The sequence below is a fragment of the Lepisosteus platostomus genome, chromosome 15 (assembly GCF_059453375.1).
Source record: "Lepisosteus platostomus isolate fLepPlt1 chromosome 15, fLepPlt1.hap1, whole genome shotgun sequence".
In the NCBI taxonomy this organism is placed as follows: Eukaryota; Metazoa; Chordata; class Actinopteri; order Semionotiformes; family Lepisosteidae; genus Lepisosteus; species Lepisosteus platostomus.
This window is the reverse complement of record NC_142625.1, coordinates 12,528,678-12,552,969: the sequence shown is the minus strand read 5'-3', so window position 1 is coordinate 12,552,969 and position 24,292 is coordinate 12,528,678. Positions and strand designations below refer to the sequence as shown.

Below are 24,292 nucleotides of genomic sequence, written 5' to 3'. Positions count from 1 at the left end.
CTGGAAGAGGTGTTAGTGGGGCCAGCAGGGGGCGCTCACCCTGCGGTCTGTGTGGGTCCTAATGCCCCATTATAGTGACGGGGACACTATACTGTAAACAGGCGCCGTCCTTCGGATAAGACGTAAAACCGAGGTCCTGACTCTCTGTGGTCATTAAAAATCCCAGGGCGCTTCTCGAAAAGAGCAGGGGTGTAACCCCACCGTCCTGGCTAAATTTCCCATTGGCCCTTACCAATCATGGCCTCCTAATAATCCCCTTCTATGAATTGGCTTCATTACTCTGCTCTCCTCCCCACTAATAGCTGATGTGTGGTGAGCGTTCTGGCGCAATATTGCTGCCGTTGCATCATCCAGGTGCACATCGGTGGTGGTGGAGGGGAGTCCCCATTACCTGTAAAGCGCTTTGAGTGGAGTGTCCAGAAAAGCGCTATATAAGTGTAAGCAATTATTAATTATTATTGAGAATTAATATGACGCCTAGGTCTGCTGAGTCTTTGAGGCAAATTTTTAAATCCTCTGAGTTAAGTGCTGAAGTTATAGTAGACCTATCAGTATTGTTGCCTCCAAACAACAGAACCTAAGGTTTCCACACATACATTTCATTACTTCATTAATGCAATTAACTAAAGTAATAATAGAAGAGTTGTCATCAGGTGTAAGCGAAATGTATATTTGAGTGTTATCAGCATATGAATGACAGTTAATATAATGTTTTTGTATTATCCTACCTAGCGGCAGCAGGAACAGAGAGAACAATATTGGTCCCAGCGCTGATCCCTGTGGTACCCCAAATTGAACTGATGACATTGACGAAGCAGTACAATTATTAGATATTTGAACATAATGAAAACGATTGGCTAAATATGAAGTAAACCACTTAAGGACGGTTCCACATAAGCCAACCTCAAACTCAAGCCTGTGTAACAAAACAGAGTGGTCAACCATGTCAAAGGCAGCACTAAGATCTAGAAGTATAAGCACTGTTGCATTTCCCACATCAGTATCTAACAGAATATCATTTACGACTCTTGTTAATGCAGTTTCAGTGCTGTGGCCTGGGCGGAAGCCAGACTGAAACTTCTCAAGTATATTATTTGAGTCCAGATACGATTGAAGTTGGGCCACAACTATTCTCTCAAGAAATTAAGATAGAAATGGGATGTTTGAGACAGGCCTGTAGTTGTTAAGAACTTGTGGATCCAAATTTGGCTTCTTAAGGAGTGGTCTAACAACCTCTACCTTAAATTGATCAGGTACAACGCCCGATGCAAGGGGCATGTTGTTCATCATGCTAATTATAGTTACTTCGAGGAAATCTTTGACTAGCTGAGTGGGGAAGGGATCTAGCGGACAGGTGGTTGACTTTGTCTTAATAATTAATTTCTTGAGTTCTTGTTCATTGACTAATTGAAAAACACTAAAGAGGTGCTCATATTGTTTCTGTACCAGACTTCTTTGCAGCTTATTTGATTGTGTTTGAAGTCTGATGGTGTTAATTTTATCATTGAAGAAGTTCATGAAATCGTCACTACTAAAGTTAGATGGTGCTATAGAATCGGTCTTATTTGTTAGATAAGCTATTGTCTGAAATAGGTAGCAAGAGTTATTTATGTATGGCCAATGGATTTCTGAGTAATAAAAGAATATAAATATTCTTTATTCACGATTATCACAAAAATAACTATTATTCAAAAACATGTTTGATAGTTTAGTTCACAATAGTAAATGCACATTTGTATGTGAGAATATACAATATAATTTAACTTTAGGAAACCATAACATGTTATAGTTGATATATGTTAACTTTGATGTTATTATCCATTGTCCTCACTGAGTAAACAATCAACCTGTTGAATCACTGAAGATTTATTCACAAATATATTCTATACTCTATTACTCGTTTGTTATGCAGGTTTTGTTGTTGTATCAATAAATTGTATATTGTATATTTATAATCCATCTGTGGTACTTTAAATTATTATGTCTGATTCCTAACGCTCATCAAAGCACTCTCACATTTGACTGTTTTCCTAATATCGCTACACTGGAAACAAAACTTGCTCAGATGTACAGTAACAGAGCCTAAGACTTTTACTGAGGAGTTTAACATATTTTCTTTTGTGTATAAGAGGTATATACAAGCAGTTGTTTGAAGGAAAACTGCAGAAGTATCTTGTAAGTTGTATGGTTGTGAATTGGAATTGCAAAATTTCATGTAGCTTTTATATAATACATGAAGTAAAAACAGATTAATAGATTCTTTTTATGGAAGGTCCATTTTCTGTGCTGTGTACGAAAAGAATATATGAAAGTTGTTTGAAGAAAATATGCAAAAGACTTTTTCTCTCCTTCACCAGATGACACATTTATTTTTCCCTTTATCTCTGCACCTGAAGCATATTATGAGTCATATTACTAGTTGTCCACAAGAGAGCATCGCTGAAGAGAGGGCTGTGCCTTTAAAACACTGATCAATGTGGCACTCGTAGGAATAATTGAGGACACACAAACAGCCTCACGGTGTATATATTCCAAGGATGTGAGTGCCATATGTGCATGCTGGTATAACCCTGGAATGAATAAGTGTCAGGATTACTGTTGTCTGTTTGCCACAGGGCAAGAGAGAAAGAATACATTGATGCTGCCTCTTCTCAGGGTCTGAGATAATCTTTTTCTAAAAAATAACAACAACAAAAAAAAACAAGAATTCCCTCAGAATAAGCGCGTATCCAAGTCAGGATAGGATCTGGAAGAGCCAACAGGATGACAGAGCTGAAATCGAGGAGAGGAGAGAGCATGAAGAAGGAGAAGGAAGAGATGGAGGAAATGGAAGGTAAGGAGAAGCGACTGTGAATATGTTTCAGTGCTGTGAGTCACAGTGAGGGGAGCACAGCTATACAGAACAGAGCAGTGTGACATGGTGCAGTGTGGTATTGCATTGCTTTACAACTTAACACAGGTGACATTAAAAAGCTTTTAATCAGAATTTTGCTATTTCTTTCTTAAAATTAAAATAAAAACAATGTCACTGAGTGCTACACATATAAAAAATGTGCTTAATTTTTCTTTATAAAATAGAAATGGAATTCAGATTGCAAAATGTTGCCCAGACTCTGGCTTTAATAAAGGGTAAATAAAAGAAATATGTGCTTTAGGCCACTCACTGAGTTTTAGTATATTAACTACTGTATGCTGTGCATGTTTGTGAATTTACATTGAGACATTTATATTAGCATGATGTAGAACCAGCTAAATATTTTTATAACATATCCATAGTGTGAATGTTAAATGAAGCTTTAATTTTGAACATCTGTGTCACTGCAAAGTGATGATATTCTAGCATGATCAAGATTAAATACAACCAAGGTGGGCTTTTTTCCAAGAAGTCAAGCTCATGAACATTATACGCATGTTTTACCTATAACTACCACTTTTATTTAACAATTACAGTGGCCAGACTAATGAATTTCATTGCATGTTAAATGCGATATACTTATACATTCCTGTCAATTGTTGTTACAACTCCTCTCCCTTTTGGCATCCTGCCTGTTAATTAAAATAGCACTGATGTGTAAAATATTGCCATAACCCAACTGTACAAATGAAAAATGACTCATTCCCTGGGCATTCATGAATAAACAAAATTTTGGATGAAATGGATTAAATTGAAATGCTTTCTGTCACCACGACACACTTCTATTTTAGCTATGTATTATTATAGTCTGATCCCATTGGATGTGCAGTCTAAGTTTTCCCATTTGATATAAAAAACTCATATTAATATGAATTTGGTGAACATATGCCCTTACTCAGGGTGACTTACATTACTTATATTATTAGAAGTGCAATGCCTGTGAAAGAACAGTGTGAAAATAGTCAATTGTTTCAAAATAAAACTGCAGCATGAAGTAACAGAGTGATTACATTTTGGTGTTTTGTTTAAGAAGCCCTACTGAGCCATGTTAAATTGTGCCTTCTAGCAAGCAGTCTTAGGCACATTCTTGTTTTTGTTATCAGTGAGCATGGTAGCATTCTACTTACCACTGCTGTCTGTTGTGTAAGATTCCGATCTGCAGTGCCTTCTCGGTGGAAGTTGCATGTTCTTAATTTTCTATGTGCACAATATACTGTATATTGTGGCCTGGCATCCCATCCTGGGTATAGTCCCACCTTATACCCCAAATGTTCTGAACAGGATCCAAGTTATCCCTTAGCAAGAATAAGCAGCTTTATGATAAGGAATTATAATTCCTTCCACCCATTTCAGGGTCAGGGGGAGCCTCAATCTATCCTGGCAAGCAATAGGTGCAAGACGGGATACTGTGTATCCTGGATTAATTTTAATGATTATTAAAAAAGCTGTTAGAGGCAAGTTTGTTCAGTCTTGGTGATTTGAGATCCAGAGACATCCTTAAGAACAAGCATGTGCTTTAGCTCTTAGAATTATTCAAATTATTTCTTGGAGGAAACATGTCCTGCTATTTCTATGAACTTTATGGACTCTACAGAAATAAAATAAAATAAAAGAATAAATCAATCTAAGTGGCAGGTAACTATTTGAGGCAAATTAGTACTGTAACTAATGTGAAATAGAGACTTTTATTCTCTATTCGTTTTTATGATAGCTTTGGCAAAAGATAAGTAATTTCAGAGTCATCAACCCATTGCACAGCATACAACATGAAAATATTAATATATATACCAATTACACTATATACAAAACAATGTCTCTTAGGGGCCTATGTTCTACAGACCCAGAAACACAGAATGCTAATCCAGTAACCTGAAACCCTAAGCAACACCTTCACCAAACAAGAGAATTACCCTGCATCCTAAATAAAAGAATACCAACATAGCACTAAATCTTCCTTCTTACAACATGAATGCAAAAAAGTGAATGTGAATCTGTCTCCAAATTCTAAAGATACATCACCACCTAGGAGAGAGTTTGTAGCCTTAGTATTCAACAACAAAGGAAATCAGAATTTCTTAAAATACATAGGACAGCAAGCTCCCTAAAACAAGGTTATAATTACTTAAGAACCAGAACCTTGGTCTCCAAGATTTTCCAGAACAAGGTTCTGAAAAATCTATAAGAAGGGACGGAGCCAACTTTACTTCTTGAGGAGGCTCAGGTCCTTCAATGTATGTAGTAAGATGCTACATATGTTCTATCAGTTGGTGGTAGCGAGCGCCATTTTCTACACAGTGGTATGCTGGGGTCCTGGGATTAGAGCAGTGGATTCTAAAAGGCTGAACAAGCTCATCAGGAGAGCAAACTCTGTCATTGGGTCTGACCTGGACCCCTTGGAGGTAGTGGCTGAAAGGAGAATGGTGTCCAAACTAGAGGCCATCATGGACAACATCTCCTCTATGTCAGGCTTGTAGAAATGAAGAGCACGTTCAGCAATAGAATGATTCATCCAAGGTGCGACAGGGAGCGCTACAGGAGGTCATTCTTGCCTTCTGCCATAAGGCTGTACAACGCATCCACCTTATGTCTGGGCAGAGGCAACATTGACAGTGACCTCTTTCTGGCCTGAACACATCTACTGCTACATCTGTTCTTTTTCTTTTCCCATTTACAACCGTTTTTTGTGCAATATATGCCAGGGACCCGTGCAATACATTTATATTTATATTTATATCTATATTTACATCTATATTTATATTCATATGTGCAGTACGATTTTTCTGTGTACTGTTCTGTTCTAGTTTGTTTGTTCTTTGTGTGTCCGGGACTGTGAGTAACTCTTGTGGTACACCCCTCACTGTACTGATTGTATTGTATGTATTGTATTATTATTATTATTGTATCATTTGTTACACTTTGACTGTGATGTCTGTGTTAAGCTGCTGTTGCACTGCAATTTCCCTCATGGGATCAATAAAGTATCTATCTATCTGTCCTCTTGCAGGGCACAAACATAGAGGAGAAGGCTGGTAGTGTTTCTTTTCTCCGTGTATCCTGTTTGTCTATCTTCCTCCTGGTTCCCTTTCTTCACCTTCTGTTTCTTTATATTCTGTATTCTGTTGTGTTAAAATCTCTCATAATTCACCAGAATAAACACTTTTGATTATCTCTGCTTATGTGTCTGTAGCTCACATAAAGCTATGCAAACATATCATTATGACCCTTTCAGTAATAATTCAATCGATCTTATGTTGAATTAATCACTTGATTGATATAATTACACAATCCTGCCCTGCTACCTTTAGTGACAACTCACTCTTTTTGTCTTTCTGCTGTTTCTGTTGTAATCAGTGAGAGAAGGAAATAGTCCTGATGGAAGCACAAGCAAGATCGAGCTCAAGCGGAACATCACCCTTTTCAACGGAGTAGGCATGATCATCGGCACCATCATCGGTTCGGGAATCTTTGTCACGCCCACGGGGGTGCTGAAGCAGGCTGGCTCTGTAGGCTTGTCCCTCATCATCTGGGTGGTATGTGGTGTGTATTCCACACTGGGGGCCCTGTGTTATGCCGAGCTGGGCACCACCATCACCAAGTCGGGTGGAGACTACACCTACATCTTAGAGGTGTATGGGAGCCTCGCTGCTTTCCTCAAGCTCTGGGTGGAGATGCTGATCATCCGTCCGTCATCTCAGTACGTGGTGTCTTTGGTTTTTGCCACGTACATCCTGAAGCCGTTCTATCCTGATTGCGGTGTGCCAGACCTGGCTGCCAAACTCATCGCCTGCCTCTGCCTCAGTGAGTAAAACTAGGCCTGTTGCGGCTTACCTGTGATCTGCTATAGGTAGGTTAGAGTGCTGGCACATGGTGATGTGAAGTATCATGAGCACCATGCACAAAGAAAATAGCCTTGATTCACTCTTCCTCACCTGCATTTTCATTCTTCTTTCATGTTTACTGCAAATAAGGAGTTTCTATGTTCTCCCCACATTTGCATGGGTTTCCTATGGGTGATCCAGTTTCCTCCCACAGTCCAAAAACATACTAGTAGGTCAATTGGCTTCTGAGAAAATTATCCCTAGGTTTAAGTCTGTGTGTCTCCTGTGTGATGGACTGGGGTCCCATCCAGGGTGTACCCTGCCTTGTGCCCACTGCCTGCTGGGGTAGGCTCTGACTAACCTGTGATCCTGGATAAAGCGATTAGAAAATATATGGATGGTACAAAAACATCTTAGAAGTATCATTGTGTATAATGTGTTTTATTACCTTGAAAAATACCATCTAAAAAATATAAATACTACTCAAAGAATGTAAAAACATGGTAGCCTTTTCTACACCCTCATCTGTCTCAACAGCTCTGCTGACATTCGTGAACTGCATTAGTGTGAAGGCTGCCACCAAGGTCCAGGATCTGTTCACTGCATCAAAGCTCCTTGCCCTTGGAATTATCATCATCTTTGGCTTCATACAGATCGCTGGAGGTAAGACATCTGAATGCATAATCATGTAGAATGCTCAAGGTAAGACATCTGAATGCATGAACATATACATCTCTTGCGGTAAGACATCCGAATGCACACAAAAGGAAATTGGACTGGCTAAATGAGACAGGCATGCAGGAAGTAGAACCTCAGCTGAGCCTGCAGGAAACCCCTTCACTTAGAAACACTACATGCAAGAAAGCAAAGTGCTTGTAAGTAGAGCTTCAGGCAAACCTGTTGTCTGGACTACATCCCTTAGGGCCATGGAAAGAATGACCGGACTGTTCAGATTTTAACCAATATATCCTACAAAAGTCACCTGTCCAGTGAGGGATAATAGAGTATTGAAAGTTTTACAGATCAATTAAGGAGGTATACAAAACCACTGCTAAAGTGCCACTGGGTCCCTCTGCCCACAGTGTGGGGTACTTGGTTCTAACCTACAAAACTGCCCTGAAGAGAGGTAAAGTTGAACACAGAGTGGTTCTGGTTGGGACTGAGGAATTGTACAGCAACTGGAGGACTGTTTTATGAGTCAATGGGATATTCATTAAGCATTCAAGTTCTAATCTTGACTAACTGACAGATACAGTTACTAGTTATGTAACCTTTTGTGAAAATACTGTTATACCTCTGAAATCTTGTACTCTATCCCATTATAAGAAGCCTTGATTGACACAATCTCTCAAGTCTATTCTAAACAAAAAAATCAGTAGGGAGATGTTGCTTTGAGTAGGGAGGCTTAAATGAATGTTCAAATAGACATTAAGTTGGCTAAACTAAGGCATCAAGTTAAAGATGAGGGTGAAATAAGTGAACGTAATTCATGCTCTGCATGGCAGAGTATCAAGTCAATGGTGGGAAGGCATGGGAAGGAAAGCAGGAACATTAGTACAGGTGGAAAATCAGATCCTGGCCTTGTGATGAATTGGTTTGATGTACATGATTTTACTAGCAAAATCAATGTTTGTAGCAGCAGTATCGCTGATTGTGTTATTAACATTGATGATTTTAAGGTTTATAAATTGTTTTTTATAACAATTAAGAAGAGAAAGACTCCAGGTCCTGATTCTGTTTGGGTTAGAGTACTGAAAGGGTGAGCTAGAGACCTTTGTGGCATTTTTTTTTCATTTTGCAATTGTCATTAAGCCGGCAAAATGTTTCTAGGATCTGTAAAGAATCATTGGGAAGGACTCTGTATAGCTCTACATCTTTTGCTGCTCAACTTTTCTTCAGTTCTTAACTTTACATAATTAAAAAAATGTATTTTTGCTAACTTGATCTACAATGTGTCAACAGGAGATTCTTTAAAATTAAAGCACATTATATCACAACCTAATGGGTGTCTCAAAGAAAGGTCATGCGAGTTATCTTGTAATAAAAGACAAAACCAGTATTAGTGGTATTGATACTGGAAGATAGCCAGCCCTCTAACTGTATCTACTGTACACTAAGAACTTTCCAGCATTCCCAAATGGAATAAATCAGTGAATCATTTTTATTTTACTTGTAATATATAACAGATGTTTTAATACAAAACTGATTAATTTTACCTCTAATATAATACATTTGTGTTAAAATTATATATTGAATTAACCACACATTTTCATTATAATATCATTGTTATGACCCCAAGTGTCTAGAGGTAAAGGGGTGTAACATTTAGGATAATTCTTTTGGAAGCACGTGGGTTCTGGTGAGGGACTAGGAAGGGTGAAAAAGGTGGGTGCAAAAGTGATGATTTTAAATTGAATAAGTGACTGGTAAGACACGATAACACACAGAGTAAGGAACTAGAGTGGTGCCAAAGAAAAGAATAACAAACAAAATGGAGCTGGCTAGGAAAGTGAGGGAAAGCTAACTTGACTACAAAAGATAACGCGAAACACATGGTCTTCAGCGTCTTCAACACCCTAGCTAACCTCCACCGACTACCCAAAACCAGACAAACAGCACTCACCCATACTAAACTAGTGTTACTAATACAAAATCAACTAAGTGTATAGAATGTACCCAATAACCTAAACTAACCTTATACACAAAAGTTCACACGAAAACACGAGTGAACTAGGAATACAAAAGTAATCACCAGGAACAGGGAACAAAAGGTTGAACATGTAACACATTAGGGCAAGGTAATGGCAAAACAAGGATAAACACAAACAAATGAAAGTACAAACAGAAACCAACAAAACAACAAATCCAAAGCTATACAAAAATATACACACACACACACACACACACACACACACACACACACACACACACACACACACACAACAAACCAACAAAGCCAAAGCAATAACCAAAAGTGAGGCAATAACCGAAACCAAGCAGGACCGAAGTTAAAGTCCTTCCTGAAAACCTCCATGTTATATACTGAATAAAATGCAGTCTTATTGGCTGAGAGGCTGATTGATGATGATGTCATATGGAACAGTGGTGTAATAGTGGGCCAATGGGGGAGGGAGAACTATCAAAGGTCAGCAGTGTGGAACATAAAAAACACACACTGGGACGTAACAATCATATATCATATCCAAGCACTTATTCCATGATTCTGCTACATTATTTGTACACAAATTTTCATTCAATTTAACTCATATCTTCTCCAGAAGGGAACTTTTAGAATAAAGCAAGTTTGATTACAATAAATAAGATCTGGAAATACGGTTGCTTTCCTGTTATTGACTAATTTGTTTGATAGTATGTCTCTGGCAAGTTCAATGCTCTGGGTCCGTTTTATCTGGACTGATTTTCCAGTTGATCAACTTCTTCAACTGCGGCCTGCACCTGCCTTTCCAGTGCTGCTGTTTTCTCTGCTTGATAATATTCTTTTGTTGTTGATACAATTCTGACGTGAGTGCCTGTTTTTTATCTACAGAATCTACTCAACTTGCAATATTTAATTAGAACTACAGTGGCTATCAAAAGCATTAGCTTTCTTAGACTTTTTCACTTTCTTACAATATAGAATCACTTTATATTTATTTGGAAGTTTTTGCCATTGAACAAACACAAAACATTCTATAAGATCAGTGACAATAAAATTCTACAAATCCTCCTAAATTAATTATTAATGTATAACAGAAAATAGATGATCGTGTAAGTATTCATACTGTAGTGTCAAACAAATGACAAAGTTCAGGTGTCTGTGAAGAAGAAATCTCTTTATTCATATGCAAATGAAGCCCGGCTTGCGACCACCAGACTTAAAAAATAAGTAGCCGAAGATGGTCCTTTATACCTTAAAACACAAAGAGCTACTATGACATATTCTAAACAAATGATGAAACAGCAACACCTGCCAATTAATTATATCTAAATTAAAGACTAGACAACAGTTAGTTCTTTTCATATTCTGGGCGTACAGCCATCTTACCAAATACATGCCCTTATCTTACTGACCAAGGACAGGCAGCATCTTTATATACATTTGAGCACAAAGCCTACGTCAAGCCACTAGACTGCATAGTTTGCAAAAACATACAAAAATAAGAAAATGATATTATTATCTCACTTCCCGGGCATCTCTCTTATCTCTTCATTCTTCAGTCCTCCCTTAGAACCTTATTGTTCTTCCAATTATGTTCTACCTCTAGATAAGAGATGTAGAAACCTTTCTCAGGAAATCATTCTTGACCCCTGTGTTCCCTTCATGGCGTACAATTAGCACAGAAGCAGCAGCTTTAGTACACACGTTTTTCAAGCAGGATATTAACAATATGATCATTATGAATAATACCAGACCCACAAATATGTATTGAACCAGAGACCCTCCCCATGTTCATAGCACAGACTGTAGCCGCGCACCAATGCTCCAATCATCTGGATTATAATTATGATATATTTTTATTGTTCTTCATCATAAATGTGCTGTGCTAAGTCATTAATGTGCTCAGAATTGTCTGGAATACAAGTACTGTTTAGTCTTCGCTCACCTAAACAGCAGTCTATCACCCTAATAGAGGATGGCCTAGAACTGTGTTTATAGCAGGGGGCATACAGTTTGTTCCATTCAATACATTTAAGTTACACTCAGACTAAAAGCAGAACTATTTACCCATGCCAATAAACCTAAATAATCATCTCTATCAAAGGGGATTACTCCCATGAGCATCTTTTATAGCAATACAAACCCAACATGAGCTCTGATTATTATTTGTGGCTGATTGATAAAGTATTGATTCCATATCCCCATTTATCAAAGTAAAACTCCTTACACTTAACAGGCACACTGTCGGCCCCCCTCAGGAAGCTCAACAAACACAGAAACAGTAACAACATAATTAATGTTCACTCAGTCTCTGGTGCAGTGGCTCGGTGGCAGTGCGACGCGTAGGTCCAGCGATATCATCCTGTCACTCAGATGACAGAATTGGTAGTCAGTTGCACTTGATATCGTCCCTCCCCAGCGGAGTTGCAACATCTGGCAGGGTATATCTTCCTCAGCCACACCCACTCGCCAGGTATCAGGTCGTGTCTTCCTTCTACGGGAGGTCCCCAAATGTCCAGCACCTGTTCACCAGCCCCATGCACTGCTTCAATTAACAATCTACAATACTACAATAGAGAATTAGCAAATTCAATGATCCATTAGCCAGATTTGGCCCTCCAGGAACTTTTGTTAGTTGGCCCGTGATGATATCAAACAGGCTCTGTTACACAGTTCTGTTTGATCCAGCCCACAGGCTACACAGGACAGCAGGCAGAACATCTACCCATGGTGTTCCTTCATTCCACTGTTCCAGCAGACTGAGGGTGATATCAGTCCATCTCACCCCAAACAATGCAACCACAGCCAGACACACTTTCCTTGTGAATTGCATCCCTTCATCATAATACAAGCAGCAGGGCAGTGCCCACTGAGGGCTTATCTCTGTCATCAAGTGTTTGGTAGACACAGAGGCAGTGGCAGCAACCCACTGGGAAAACAGATTATAAGAGCCCAGGTTTCCCTTTACAATTGTCAATTTGCCAGTGCATGAAAGGTTCCTCAGGAACAGGCCTTTTGAGCTGTTGCACCTGCACCTGAACTGTAGTTGAGTTCCTTTGATAAGCATCACATCAAGATACCACAGAAGTGGCTACTGCTTCAAAACAGGTCCCCACCCAGTTCTGGGTAACCGGCACACCATTTGACTCACACCCGGGTGTCCGACAGAGTGCATTTGTTGGGCTTCAAAGGGCATTAGGCTGTGAGGGCATGCAGGACGTCCAGTGTGCTGGCAGTACCATACCCAATCATCATGCAGCCCCACATTCTTTTCTAACCATGTCCATTTCTCTGCTTTAGAGGCCTCAGCCTGAATGTCCTGTAGCTGTCCCCTTTTCCCCAACGGAGGTTTCACAGGGGTCTCCTGCTCTACCAGGACTGCTCACCTGACAGCTGCATCTGCAAAGTTGTTCCCTTGTGTTACTGGAAACATTTCTTTATTATGTGATTTACATTTTACCACAGCTACTTCAGTCAGTAGCTGCAAAGCTTCTAACAGTTCAGAGACAAACGCAGCATTCTTAACTGGAGTCCCTGCCATGTTGAGGAAATTCCTATTCCTCCACCGCCATCCAAAATTGTGGCATATAGAGTCTATATACATCGCTACAATTTTCTATTTAGCATATTAACAAGTTTCAATTAAATCTTTTCATTCGGTCTGCTGGTTCTACACCAGATTATTCACAGTTTATACAGCCAGGCAGGTAGCCTGCACAACACATAAACATGGCCCCTTAGCCACCGCATTGAGGGGTTTTGAATAATAACCCACCAGACGATGCCTACCTCCATGCTCCTGCGCCAGCACAGCAGCTCACAACCCATTTCTTTCACTTACATACAGATGATCCGTCTGAGGGAATCCAGTCTAGAGCCAGTGCCTGCAAGAAAGCTTGTTTCAAATCATTAAAAACAGTTTCTGCTGCAGGGGTCAAGGCAATTTTGTCTTAAGACTGCACTACCCCCCTTAAGCCAGTTCATCACCAGGCGGGCTCGTTCTGAGAAGAAATTCACCCTGGCTTTATCATGTAGTTGGTTTTATACCCTTTTTTCCTTCCAAAGATCTAATACTTGGAGTAGCCTGCCCTTATGGATTCCCTCATTAGGTAAAACAATCACAATATCACATAGCTCTATTGAGGTAGTTCACAAAAATGCTATTTCATACAGAAATTCCTTATAAATGCTGCAGGGCATCCTAGCCCAATAGGTCTGGGTGTCCCCCACCCACATCAGTAGTTAAAACTGTACATCTTTTCCCAAGCATACTGTGACAGCTTGTATTTGCTTTAAACACAACCCTTGCCCCCTGTCACGAACAGTTCTTTCTGGGCCCTATGCAGACAACACGATCCGGATAAATGAGGAAACACTGGAGGAAAAGCCATGCAGGAGAGGGTATGGAGACAGGGAGGGGCCCAAGGGGTGCAAGTTTCCAGGGCTAGTGATTCCGGGGCGAACAATCCATGTAAAAGTCCAAACGGGTAATCCACGACAGAAGCGAGAGTCCATAACCAGGCGATCAATGCGGGGGGTTAAACCACGGGAACTGGGTTGGAACCGGCGGGGGGGGGGGGGGATCAGGAACGGAGGGTTAAAATCATAATGGAGCCAGACGCAGCAAGACCCGGGCTCTCATGAAGTGGGATTCAATGAGAAGCCAGGAGTGACGTCTGCGTCTGGCTTTTAAGGTGGAACGGAAATAGGGAACAGGTGCAGGTAATGGAAGAGAACGAGGAAGGGCTGGAGCGCCCTTAAGAGGAGGAGTAGTGATCGTGACACCCCCCTTTCTCCTCTAGCCTCCTGTTACCCGTTAGAAAACTTTATATCACATCTTTATGCTGTTTTAGTCTAAAAACAGGACAGCTGTTCTCCTGTGTCCCCCAGTTACTGCACACTGTACACTGCACACTGTAAGATTATTTCACTTTTATTTAAATCCTGAGATAAATTTAGGAAGGCTACAAAGGGGTTTACTAGATTAAATCTATTATTTCACATTACAGCTTCTGACATGTTCTTTAATCAAGCCTCTTTCTTACAATTTCTCTAAAAAATGCCGCTTTTTTTTAGTAACTGCGCACCAGCTTATTAGTAGTTTTATCTTTGGGGTTTTGTCCCCCTTTTCCCCCAGGGCTAGTTAACACACCCCCATCTGGATATGCACAATCAGGAGATTTATCCCAGTCCAGTCCTCATTATTTCTTGAAGGGGTCTTATATCTCGGTATAATATTAAAGTCGCACTATAACTTTTTACCTCCCATTTGCAGCGCTCGCAGCTCTGCATACATGCTTCGTGAGTTATTAAATCAAATCCGCCTCCGCTCTCCGTAATATCAGGAAAGCATAGTTGTACATTCTTGGCAACATCAGATTTTAACCCACTCAAGTAAATTTAATAATAATAATTATACTTAATAATAATAATAATAATAATAATAATAATAATAATAATAATAATAATAATAATAATAATAATTGCTTACACTTATATAGCGCTTTTCTGGACACTCCACTCAAAGCGCTTTACAGGTAATGGGGACTCCCCTCCACCACCACCAATTTGTTTTATTACTGTAAGTATCTTCATTCACTTCCTTTTCATCGGCTAACCCCGAGTATACTATCCATAAAGTTATAAACCTTTCTGTAAAATCTGAAACATCCTCACTTCCTTCTGCTGACATGCTTTTTTCCAATCAGTTTTTGGTGGGTAATGTTCTTCCAAAAATCTCCACACTAATTCCCACCCTTCTCCCAGATTCTCTCTTAAGGCATTCTATTTCTTCTTTTGCTTTTTCTTTTTCTGCATATATAACTTCGTTTCGTTCAGCCATTGCTTTTAGCTTTTCCATCAGGGATTTTTGTATCTCATCCCATTCCGTTTTTTCTATGATATGCTGTTCAGTTCTCAAATATTCCTCTAAAATAAAACCCTTCTCTGTTTATTTTTAGCCCATTGTTCATACACTTTTCTACATTCCTGTTCAGCCTAAATTCCGTCGACAGTCCACATTTCTTTTTAAGTTTCACTTTGCATTAATCTATTTTTTTTCTGACACCCAGTCAGACACCTCCACTAATTTTTCTTCACACCAAACCATTTTCTCGTCTCCCACATGCCCCGCGGAATCCCCCAGTTGAGACAAACTGACGAACTATCACAATTCGGGAACACGGACCAGGTTCCAAATCCTGGCTTTAATAACACACTTGAATCGAGTTACCACCCTCAGCTCTTCTGCGAGTAAAGTTTGAGTTACTACCCTCAGCCGTACTGCAGTCGTGTACCAGGATACAACACCTGGATTTTTCCGCGTATCAGGATACAACACCCGGGTTTCCGCGTATCAGGATGCAACACCCGATCAGGATACAACACCTGGATTTTTCTGCATGGGCAGGGCGAGACGCTATTCCTTCAGCAATCCCTCTTTTTCTACCCCACCTTCACAAAACAGGCGTCTACAAACACAAACACATACACCATAAACTCATTTTTCTTTTGTACTCGCTTCAGCTTCAGAAAAACCCTCGACAGCAACATGGAGAGGATAAGGGACTTTTTAGAAAAGAGGAATCATTACCTCTTTTTAGAAGCGGCCGCCTAGCTTTTCCTCTCCACCTCTCTGTCATAGTTCCCTCAGCTGGGAGTACCCTGCTCGCAGTGCCAAATTGTAGCGTCAAACAAATGACAAAGTTCAGGTGTCTGTGAAGAAGAAGTCTCTATTCATACGCATATGGAAGTCTAGCTTGCAACCACCAGACTTAAAAAATAAGTAGCTGAAGATGGTCCTTTATACCTTAAAACACAAAGAGTTACTATGACATATTCTAAATAAATGATGAAACAGAAACACCTACCAATTAATTATATCTATATTATATATATTATATATATATATTATATTAAGTTGCAGACTAGACAACAGTTAGTTCTTTTCATATTCTGGGCGTACATCCAGCTTAACAAATACATGCCCTTATCTTACTGACCAAGGACAGGCAGCATCTTTATATACATTTGAGCACAAAGCCTACGTCAAGCCACTAGACTGCATAGTTTGCAAAAACATACAAAAATAAGAAAATGATATTATTATCTCACTTCCCGGGCATCTTTCTTATCTCTTCATTCTTCAGTGCCTTTTACTAAGACACATCTAAATAGACTATGGTGTAACCAAAAAGTCTCTAGAGGTCTCTGGGGGGGTCTCATAATTGATTAGTCTATCTTCCAGCAAAATCTTCATGATGAAGACAAAGCAGCTTTCAAAGTAAATCTAGGATAGGTTCTTGAAAAGTTCCAATCACGGGTAAATTTGAGCTTCAAAGCATCCTCACACACGTTGTGGTTTCACACAAGAAATGGTTTGGCAACATATTCAAACTTGGCATAGCTCACCTGTCTGAGAAAATGGCAGCCAGTCCAGACCCATTCCGCTTTGCAAGTTAATGAGCCAGGGAACTACTGCAAGGATGAAGACAGAGTGAAGCGAGGGATGTGAAAAAAGACATGCAAATGCACAGGAAGCTACTGCATGTGGTAGAATGCAGAAGCCAACCAGATATATTTCAACCTCCTTTTCAACTTCTGTTAAAAAACTCCAGATTTTGATTAATTACAAGTGTAGTGAAGTGAGGGTTTTTAACTTACTGTAACAATTAGAAATTGGTTACAGTAAATTGTGAGAGTGCTTTGATAGCTGTTAGGAATTAATCAAACACAATAACAGTTTCACTCTGGGAATTCTAAATAAACATTATACAGTTTATTAATATAATACTAAAATATGCAAAGCAGACCAGAAAAAATAATAAAATATGTTTTTGAATCAATCTGGTGTGATATAAATGGTTGATTGTTTACTCAGCAAAGATAACAATTAACAACATTTAAAATATATTAAAATAGTTAAAATATATCTAATGTACCATTTTTGATTGTCTATCTTGTAAGTTATGCTCTGATATTCAGAATGCTGACTAAAGAGTCCAACTAACTTATTTTTGTCGATCAGGTGAAATAACCTGTATAGTAAGTCACAACATGTCGTCTATTGAAGGGAATCTTGTGTAGAATTCTGTTACATATGGGCTCGCACTCTTGCAGCCCAGCGTCTTGAATTAATTTAAAGTTCTGACTTGAATGGTAATGGCTGCACATGGTTGGTAAATTGCCAAATTCGATGGAGAGAGAAGAGGAGTGAGCGAGATGGAAGGTATCTTTTAAACCAGGAAATTGTAGTTGGTGATTGGTTAAGATTTCATCAGGTCCACAACGCAGTATTAGCACCTTGTCCAGACAACAAAAAGATTAGAAATCATTAATAACACAGAATTCTTAGTGTAGTAATATGCCACCACACAAATAATGTATAAAAAGTATTTTTTTCCAAATGAACTGCATGATCAAACTAATCCCTGTAATATGTGAAGAAGGGTGAATATTGGAAAATCATGTGTAATGGCAAGGCATATTATTTCACTTAAATTAAGTGTTTTAAAGATTTCTAATAATCTTTGTGTTGCCCTAGGCAACTCTGCCAAGGGTAATCCTATCAGGGAAACAAGACTTTCAGTAACTTAGTTCTAAGGCTCCCTGGGGCAAACCACTTGACCATGACAAGGTCAAGATCCAAGGAAGAGCTTGTTACTGTATACCCTTGGGAATCTTTTTGAAGGTGCAGCAGAGGGTATGGGGTGCTGGAGCTTCTGTTGCCTGCTATCTGTTTCCTGTATTTATGGAGGGAGTGTTGTGTTTGCATTCTCAGTTTTTCAAGGTGGGGGTTAACTCTCCTGTTTCATCTCCTTTCCCTTTCATCTCTTCTCTCCTCATGGCGCTGCTGGAGTGTATCCAGTTTGGGGACCTTAGGGTTGCATTTCTGTTGTTTGTGGAAGACTTTGTCCTCTTTGCCTCATCTGACTGTGATATCTTGTGTGCACTGGAGAGGTTCACAATTGGGTTTGACACAGTCAAGATGAGAGGTAGCACCCCCAAATCTCCAACTCTTTCCAGAGAACAGTGACTTGATATCTCCAATAAGGGGGAAACAGCTGCCACAAGTGGAGGAATTTGAGTACCTCAGGGTCTTGTTCACAAGTGAGGGTAGGAGATTGTGTGAATAAGCCATGGATTTATGCAGCAACTGCATTAATGCAACTGACCCTTGAGGATGAAGTGGGAGCTGAGCTTTCAGACGAAGCTCTCGGTTTCCCGGTTGATCTACATCTCTCTCCTTACCTACAGTCACAAGCTTGGTGAAATGACTGAAAGAAGGAGATCAAGGCTTCACACGAAAATTCGTTTTTTAAATAGGGTTAAAAAGTGGGCTTACTCTCCATGACAGGGTGAGGAGCTTGGGGGTCTGGGAGGACCTTGGAGTAGTGTTGCTGCTCCTCTGGATCGAGAGGAGTCAGAATGAGGTGGTTCAGGCGTATGGTGAAGAGACTCTGGGGCAGACCCAGGACAAACTGGATGCATCCAGGACAGGATTATATCTCTTGACAGCCTGGGAATCCCTTAGGAGGAGCTGGAGAGTGTTCCAAGGGAAAGGGAAGTCTGTTCTACTCTGTTCTACTATACTCTGATAGCACCATAACCCCATTCTATTCACTGTTGCCTAGTTTTTGTGTAACATTATCCTGTACTGTCTTAATTATATTTATTTCCATTTTACAGAGTGTTTCTTTTGTTCACGACAGGGTTTGTGGACAACTTGTGGACAACATCTATGAAATAAACATTAATCTTCACAAAAACAAAAGAGACATTCACAGTCGCTTCATGTTGTATACAGAGATGACCTGTTCATGTAAATTTGATACAAAAACTAATTGCACAGAGTACATGATGAATGACTCATCTCTGACTCGTTTTGATGTTGATTGATGTTGTAATCAACAGCTGTCTGTGTGAGTCATGTCCATTTGTTTACGAAAATGTGGAGTATTATAAAACAATAAAGAAGAGCATTTAAAACTGAGAATAGGTGGCATTTTACAGAAAGTTTTGCGGAGCGTGCTTCTTTAAATATTGTTGAAGCTTACACTATGGTTGGGTTTAAGACTACTCCTGGTTGTGCTTTCTCTGTTACTAGCTTATCTCCGAGGCTTGTCAAGTGGCAGAGTTTATCACGTCAAGTGCAGACTTAAGGGATAACTGTGACATATGTTTTCCCACTGTCTCCCACCTTGCGACATCCCTCTCAGATCTTTCTGCTCACTAATGTAGTGACTGCTGGAGGGATGATCGGTGCTGTCCGTGTTCTCAAAGACCTGTCTTGCCATTTCCTTTGAGCCCATAATACTTTTTATACTTTTTTAATACTGTGGACTGATAACCTTTGCAGAAGAGGAGAAACACACATAACTCTGTCCTTTGGCATCTCTTTGTACAGCCTCAGGAGATCCACCATGCTTTATATGACAGTTTACCATATCAAATCTGCCCAGTAATTTTGCTGCATTTACCATGTTGTTCCACTTTTTATACTCTTCATTTACTCTTCCTTGGCATGGGTTGATAAATTGGATCATGCGCTACTTCTCCTCTCTATACTTTACGAATACGTGACTGTTCTTTACTGCCTTTTATTACTTTTAGCATGATATAAGTGATATAAGGACTCTGTACTTAAGAGCATGGTGTGACTCTTATTACAGGCTGAGTATTTTAAACCATATATTTCTGAAAACTACGCTGCAGGTGTTACTGTCTGTGAATTACACTAGCCCTATCCAGTATGTGTTATTGCTTTTACATGTATTTCCATTACATTGGAAATTTGGATTGCTCACTTTATTTGTAATGCACTCTTACACATTTTGATTGAATAATTTAATATCTCCTCTTGCTTTATGCAACATTTATGAAAAAACAATAAAACATAACCACTGTTTGGAGTAAAAATGGCAAACAGCTCCACAAGATTACTGGTTCAATAAATCCAAATCACAACAACAGGAAAAATAATAACATTGTTTATCAGAACTCCCCATCAGTGCCGAGAGCTGAGGCCTCATCCTGCTCACTCCGTGCGGGAGTTTCCATGGGAACCAGGCAGCTAGAGCGTCAGCAGCTTGAAGCCCCAGCTTGATCAGATAGCAGAAAAACATAAACACTTAAATTGCCACAGCTTTAAAGAGCCCATGTCTGCTAAATGTCGTTTTGCTAAAAGTGTGTGAATGAAATGTTATGTGAACATGGCTTAGCATGTGCAACAGAAAGAACAGAAAGAATGAGGGCCAGTATCAATACTGTGCATGAAAACGGAGTGCTGCTGTGGCTTTTCTTAATTTACAGCTCTGGTCTCTGTCTGTGCTCATAAATACGAGCATTTCAGGTCAAAACCTGCCTTGTTTATGAACTAGTTTGGGCAAAACAAAGCAAAGCCTTTATTTCAAAAGGGTACATATGAATATAATCAATGTCAATGAATAAGATTACTAAGAATGTCCCAAATAAAAAACTGCCTGAGGTCACTTGGGTAAAGAGGTCAAAAAGGGTCAAGTTCCTCCTGTGGAGGCTAAAATTTCAGCCATTGCCGTGTTTCCTATTCCTACCACCAGGCATGAGTTGCGTAGATTTTTAGGAATGGCTGGTTACTAACACAGTTTTTGTAAAAACTTTACTACTGTTGTTCACCCCCTCACTAATTTACTCAGTCCATATAAATCCTTTTTACATGGTCCGATGAATGCTAACATGCCTTTGAGAGCATGAAAGCTCTTCTTTGTAGTGCTCCTGTTGTTGCTGCGCCAGACTTTACTTAGCCGTTTAAGTTAGAGGTAGATGCGAACGAGCGCTCTGGGAGCTGGTGCAGTGTTACTCCAAGAGGATGAGAACAGCATTGACCATCCACTTTGTTATTTTTCCCGTACATTTAATAAACACCAAGTAAATTATTCAACAATCGAAAAGGAAGCTTTGGCCTTATTACTAGCATTGCAATACTTCGAAGTTTATGTTGGGTCCAGTTTTACCAAAGTCACAGTTTGCTAAATTGAGCATCAGTTATCCCTTTTCAAGACGCTCAAACTCCGTTTTAAGAAGTGTCATATGTTCCAACCAATCTGATGAATTAACTACAAGATTGTCTAAATATACATTGCAATTGGGTACATCCGACAAAATCAAATTAACAAGCCTTTGAAATGTGGCAGGTGCGTTTCGCAACCCGAAGTCCATAAAAGTATACTGTAGGAAATTATCAGGGGTCACGAATGCAGAAATGTCTGAGGCACGCGGGTTTAGTGGTGCCTGCCAATAGCCCTTCAACAGATCTAACTTGCTAACAAAATGTGCAGAACCTAGATCTATAGTACAGTCTTCCATGCGAGGTAATGGAAATTAGTCTGGTACCGTAACTGCATTTACCTTACAGTAATCTGTACAAAACCGAAAGGTTCCATCGGGTTTGGGCACTAGCAGACACAGTGAACTCCATGGACTACAGCTCTGTTTTTTTCATAAGGGATATTTTGATGGTATTAACATGGTACAGTATGCATGTTGTTTGATAGGAATAGCACCATTAACATCTATGTCATGCTGTAGGACTGTAGTACGGGAAGGAACATCACCAAAAAGAGATGAAAAGTCTTGAATTAGGTTTACAATGTCCTCTCTTTGTTGTGCAGACAAATAAGTAAGATATGATGGCAAATTCTGTAATATTTCAGAACTTGGCAACCTAGTGCACTGCTGAGGAGTGTTGCGCAGCACCAAACCATCCTCATCATCGCCATTAACACCAGCAGAGTCTGTAACCCTACAGGTTCAAACAACAAAAGAAACAGTGGGCCTAGAAATCTCATCTGTAGAGTTTACCTGTGGGTTGTCTCTGGTATGATAGGATTTCAACATTTTAATGTGGCAGACACGACACTGGCATTTTCTATCAGGAGTGCGAATTACATAATCAGTTTCACTCAGTTTTTCTACGACAATATATGGACCAGAAAAACATGCAGAGAGGGCAGACCAAGGAATAGGCAATAAAACCAAAACTTTATCGCCAGGATGAATAGAGCGAGAGACAGCTTTCTCGTCATAGTGATGTTTCATGGATTTCTGTGCAATTGACAGTGATTCTTTAGCGAGAGAGCAGGCTAACTAACACATTAGTTTTAAGGTTCGAGTCAAAAGAATTCTCTCCTTCAGGGCTTTTAAAGGTCCCCTAACAGTGTGACTGAAGACAAGTTCAGCAGGGCAGAAACCCAGAGATTCTTGTACAGTTTCATGCACAGTAAATAAAACAAGCAGAACACCTGCAGCCCAATCTCTACCTGTATCTAAGCAGTACTTTCGTAGCATCGATTTCAGTGTTTGGTGAAAGCTTTCAAGTGCGCCGTGACTTTCAGGATGATAAGCACTAGATACCCTGTGCGTTATTGCTAGAGACTTTAACACTTGGGTAACAAGCTTTGAAAGAAAATTTGTGCCTTGGTCAATTTGTACTTTATAATAAAACTTTTTTGCAATGCAGCTGAATCTAAATCAACCAAACCAGTCTTAATTTTGCAGGCTGTGATGTTAAATGTTAAATTTAATTGCAGTCTTAATGTGATTTGTTTGCCTCATTTTGTGAAGTAGAGCAGAAATAAAAGATTGAAGAGATATATTAAATGTGAGCTCAAAATGTTGATTCTTTAAAAAAATGTCAGTATCCTAATTTAATAAAGATTGAAAGATTGCTTCACTATGCCAATTCTGATACAACTCCTATTGTATGCTGTTCAAGGTCTTTCATATTTTTTTAACTTGAAAGCACAATTTTAAAAACAAAAGCAGACTAGACTCTTCAGATTACATTTGAGATATTTTTCTTACCACAAGTCTCTTCTCATCTATGATTTTCGATCCATTGGGCACAGTGCCTATTCCATAATTTTCTTGCGTTACTTTTTTTAGCTTTTGTACTCTCAATAACTCCTTTGTTATGTCTTCAGAAGTCTGACACCTGCAAAATACTATGAAGAGCTCATAAACAGCTTTACTCTGCAGCCGTAGGCAGGACAGTAATAAACAGAAATTCTAAAATTCCCTATTATCCACTCTTTATTCCCTAAATTCCCACTCCATATGCCCCAATGTTTATTTCCCCTGGAGTTTCATTAATTATATTGAGTATTTCCTGTTTATTTTTAAATTCAAAAGCATTTAAAATGTTCATACATGTTTTAAAAGGTGTTACGCATATAGATTCAAACCCTGCCACTCACAACTAGCAACCAACTGAAAGCAGGTGTGAGCCTGGTCAGTACCTGGATGGGAGACCTCCTAGGAAAGCTAAGGTTCCTGTTGGAACAAGTATTAGTGAGGCCAGTAGGTGGTGCTCACCTTGCAGTCTGTGTGGGTCGTAATGCCCCAGCATAGTGGAAGTCCTGACTTCCTATGGTGATTAAAAATCCCAGGGTGTTTCTCAAAAAGAGTAAGGGCGTTACCCTGGTGTCCTTGCCAATTTTCCCTCTGGCCTTTGACAATCACGGCCTCCTAATAATCTGCATCTATGAACTGGCTTTCATCACTCTGTTCTCCTCCCCACTGAGAGCTAGTGTTTGGAGAGTGTACTGGAGCACTACGGATACCATTGCTTCCTACAGGTGGCGATACAATTGCCTGTAAAGCTCTTGACGAGAGCGGATGTCGAGAAAAGTAATAATAATAATAATTGCTTACACTTATATAGCGCTTTTCTGGATACTCCACTCAAAGCGCTTTACAGGTAATAGGGACTCCCCTCCACCACCACCAATGTGCAGCATCCACCTAGATGATGCGACGGCAGCCATAGTGCGCCAGAACGCTCACCACACATCAGTTATCAGTGGGGAGGAGAGCAGAGTAATGTAGCCAGTTCATAGAGGGGGATTATTAGGAGGCCATGATTGG

The 24,292-nt window shown here is 39.7% G+C and overlaps 1 protein-coding gene across 1 annotated transcript in view; it reads left to right on the top strand.

Moving 5' to 3' along the window:
* Positions 1–2,432: 2,432 nt before the first annotated feature.
* The window catches only part of LOC148647999 (large neutral amino acids transporter small subunit 1-like), a 38,659-nt gene continuing 16,799 nt past the window's right edge, over positions 2,433–24,292 (top strand). Inside the window, exons 1-3 of the mRNA XM_088607733.1 lie at positions 2,433–2,833; positions 6,266–6,712; positions 7,270–7,395. Coding sequence (XP_088463859.1) covers positions 2,764–2,833; positions 6,266–6,712; positions 7,270–7,395 — 643 coding nt within the window. The 5' untranslated portion in view covers positions 2,433–2,763. The remainder of the gene's footprint in view (positions 2,834–6,265; positions 6,713–7,269; positions 7,396–24,292) is intronic.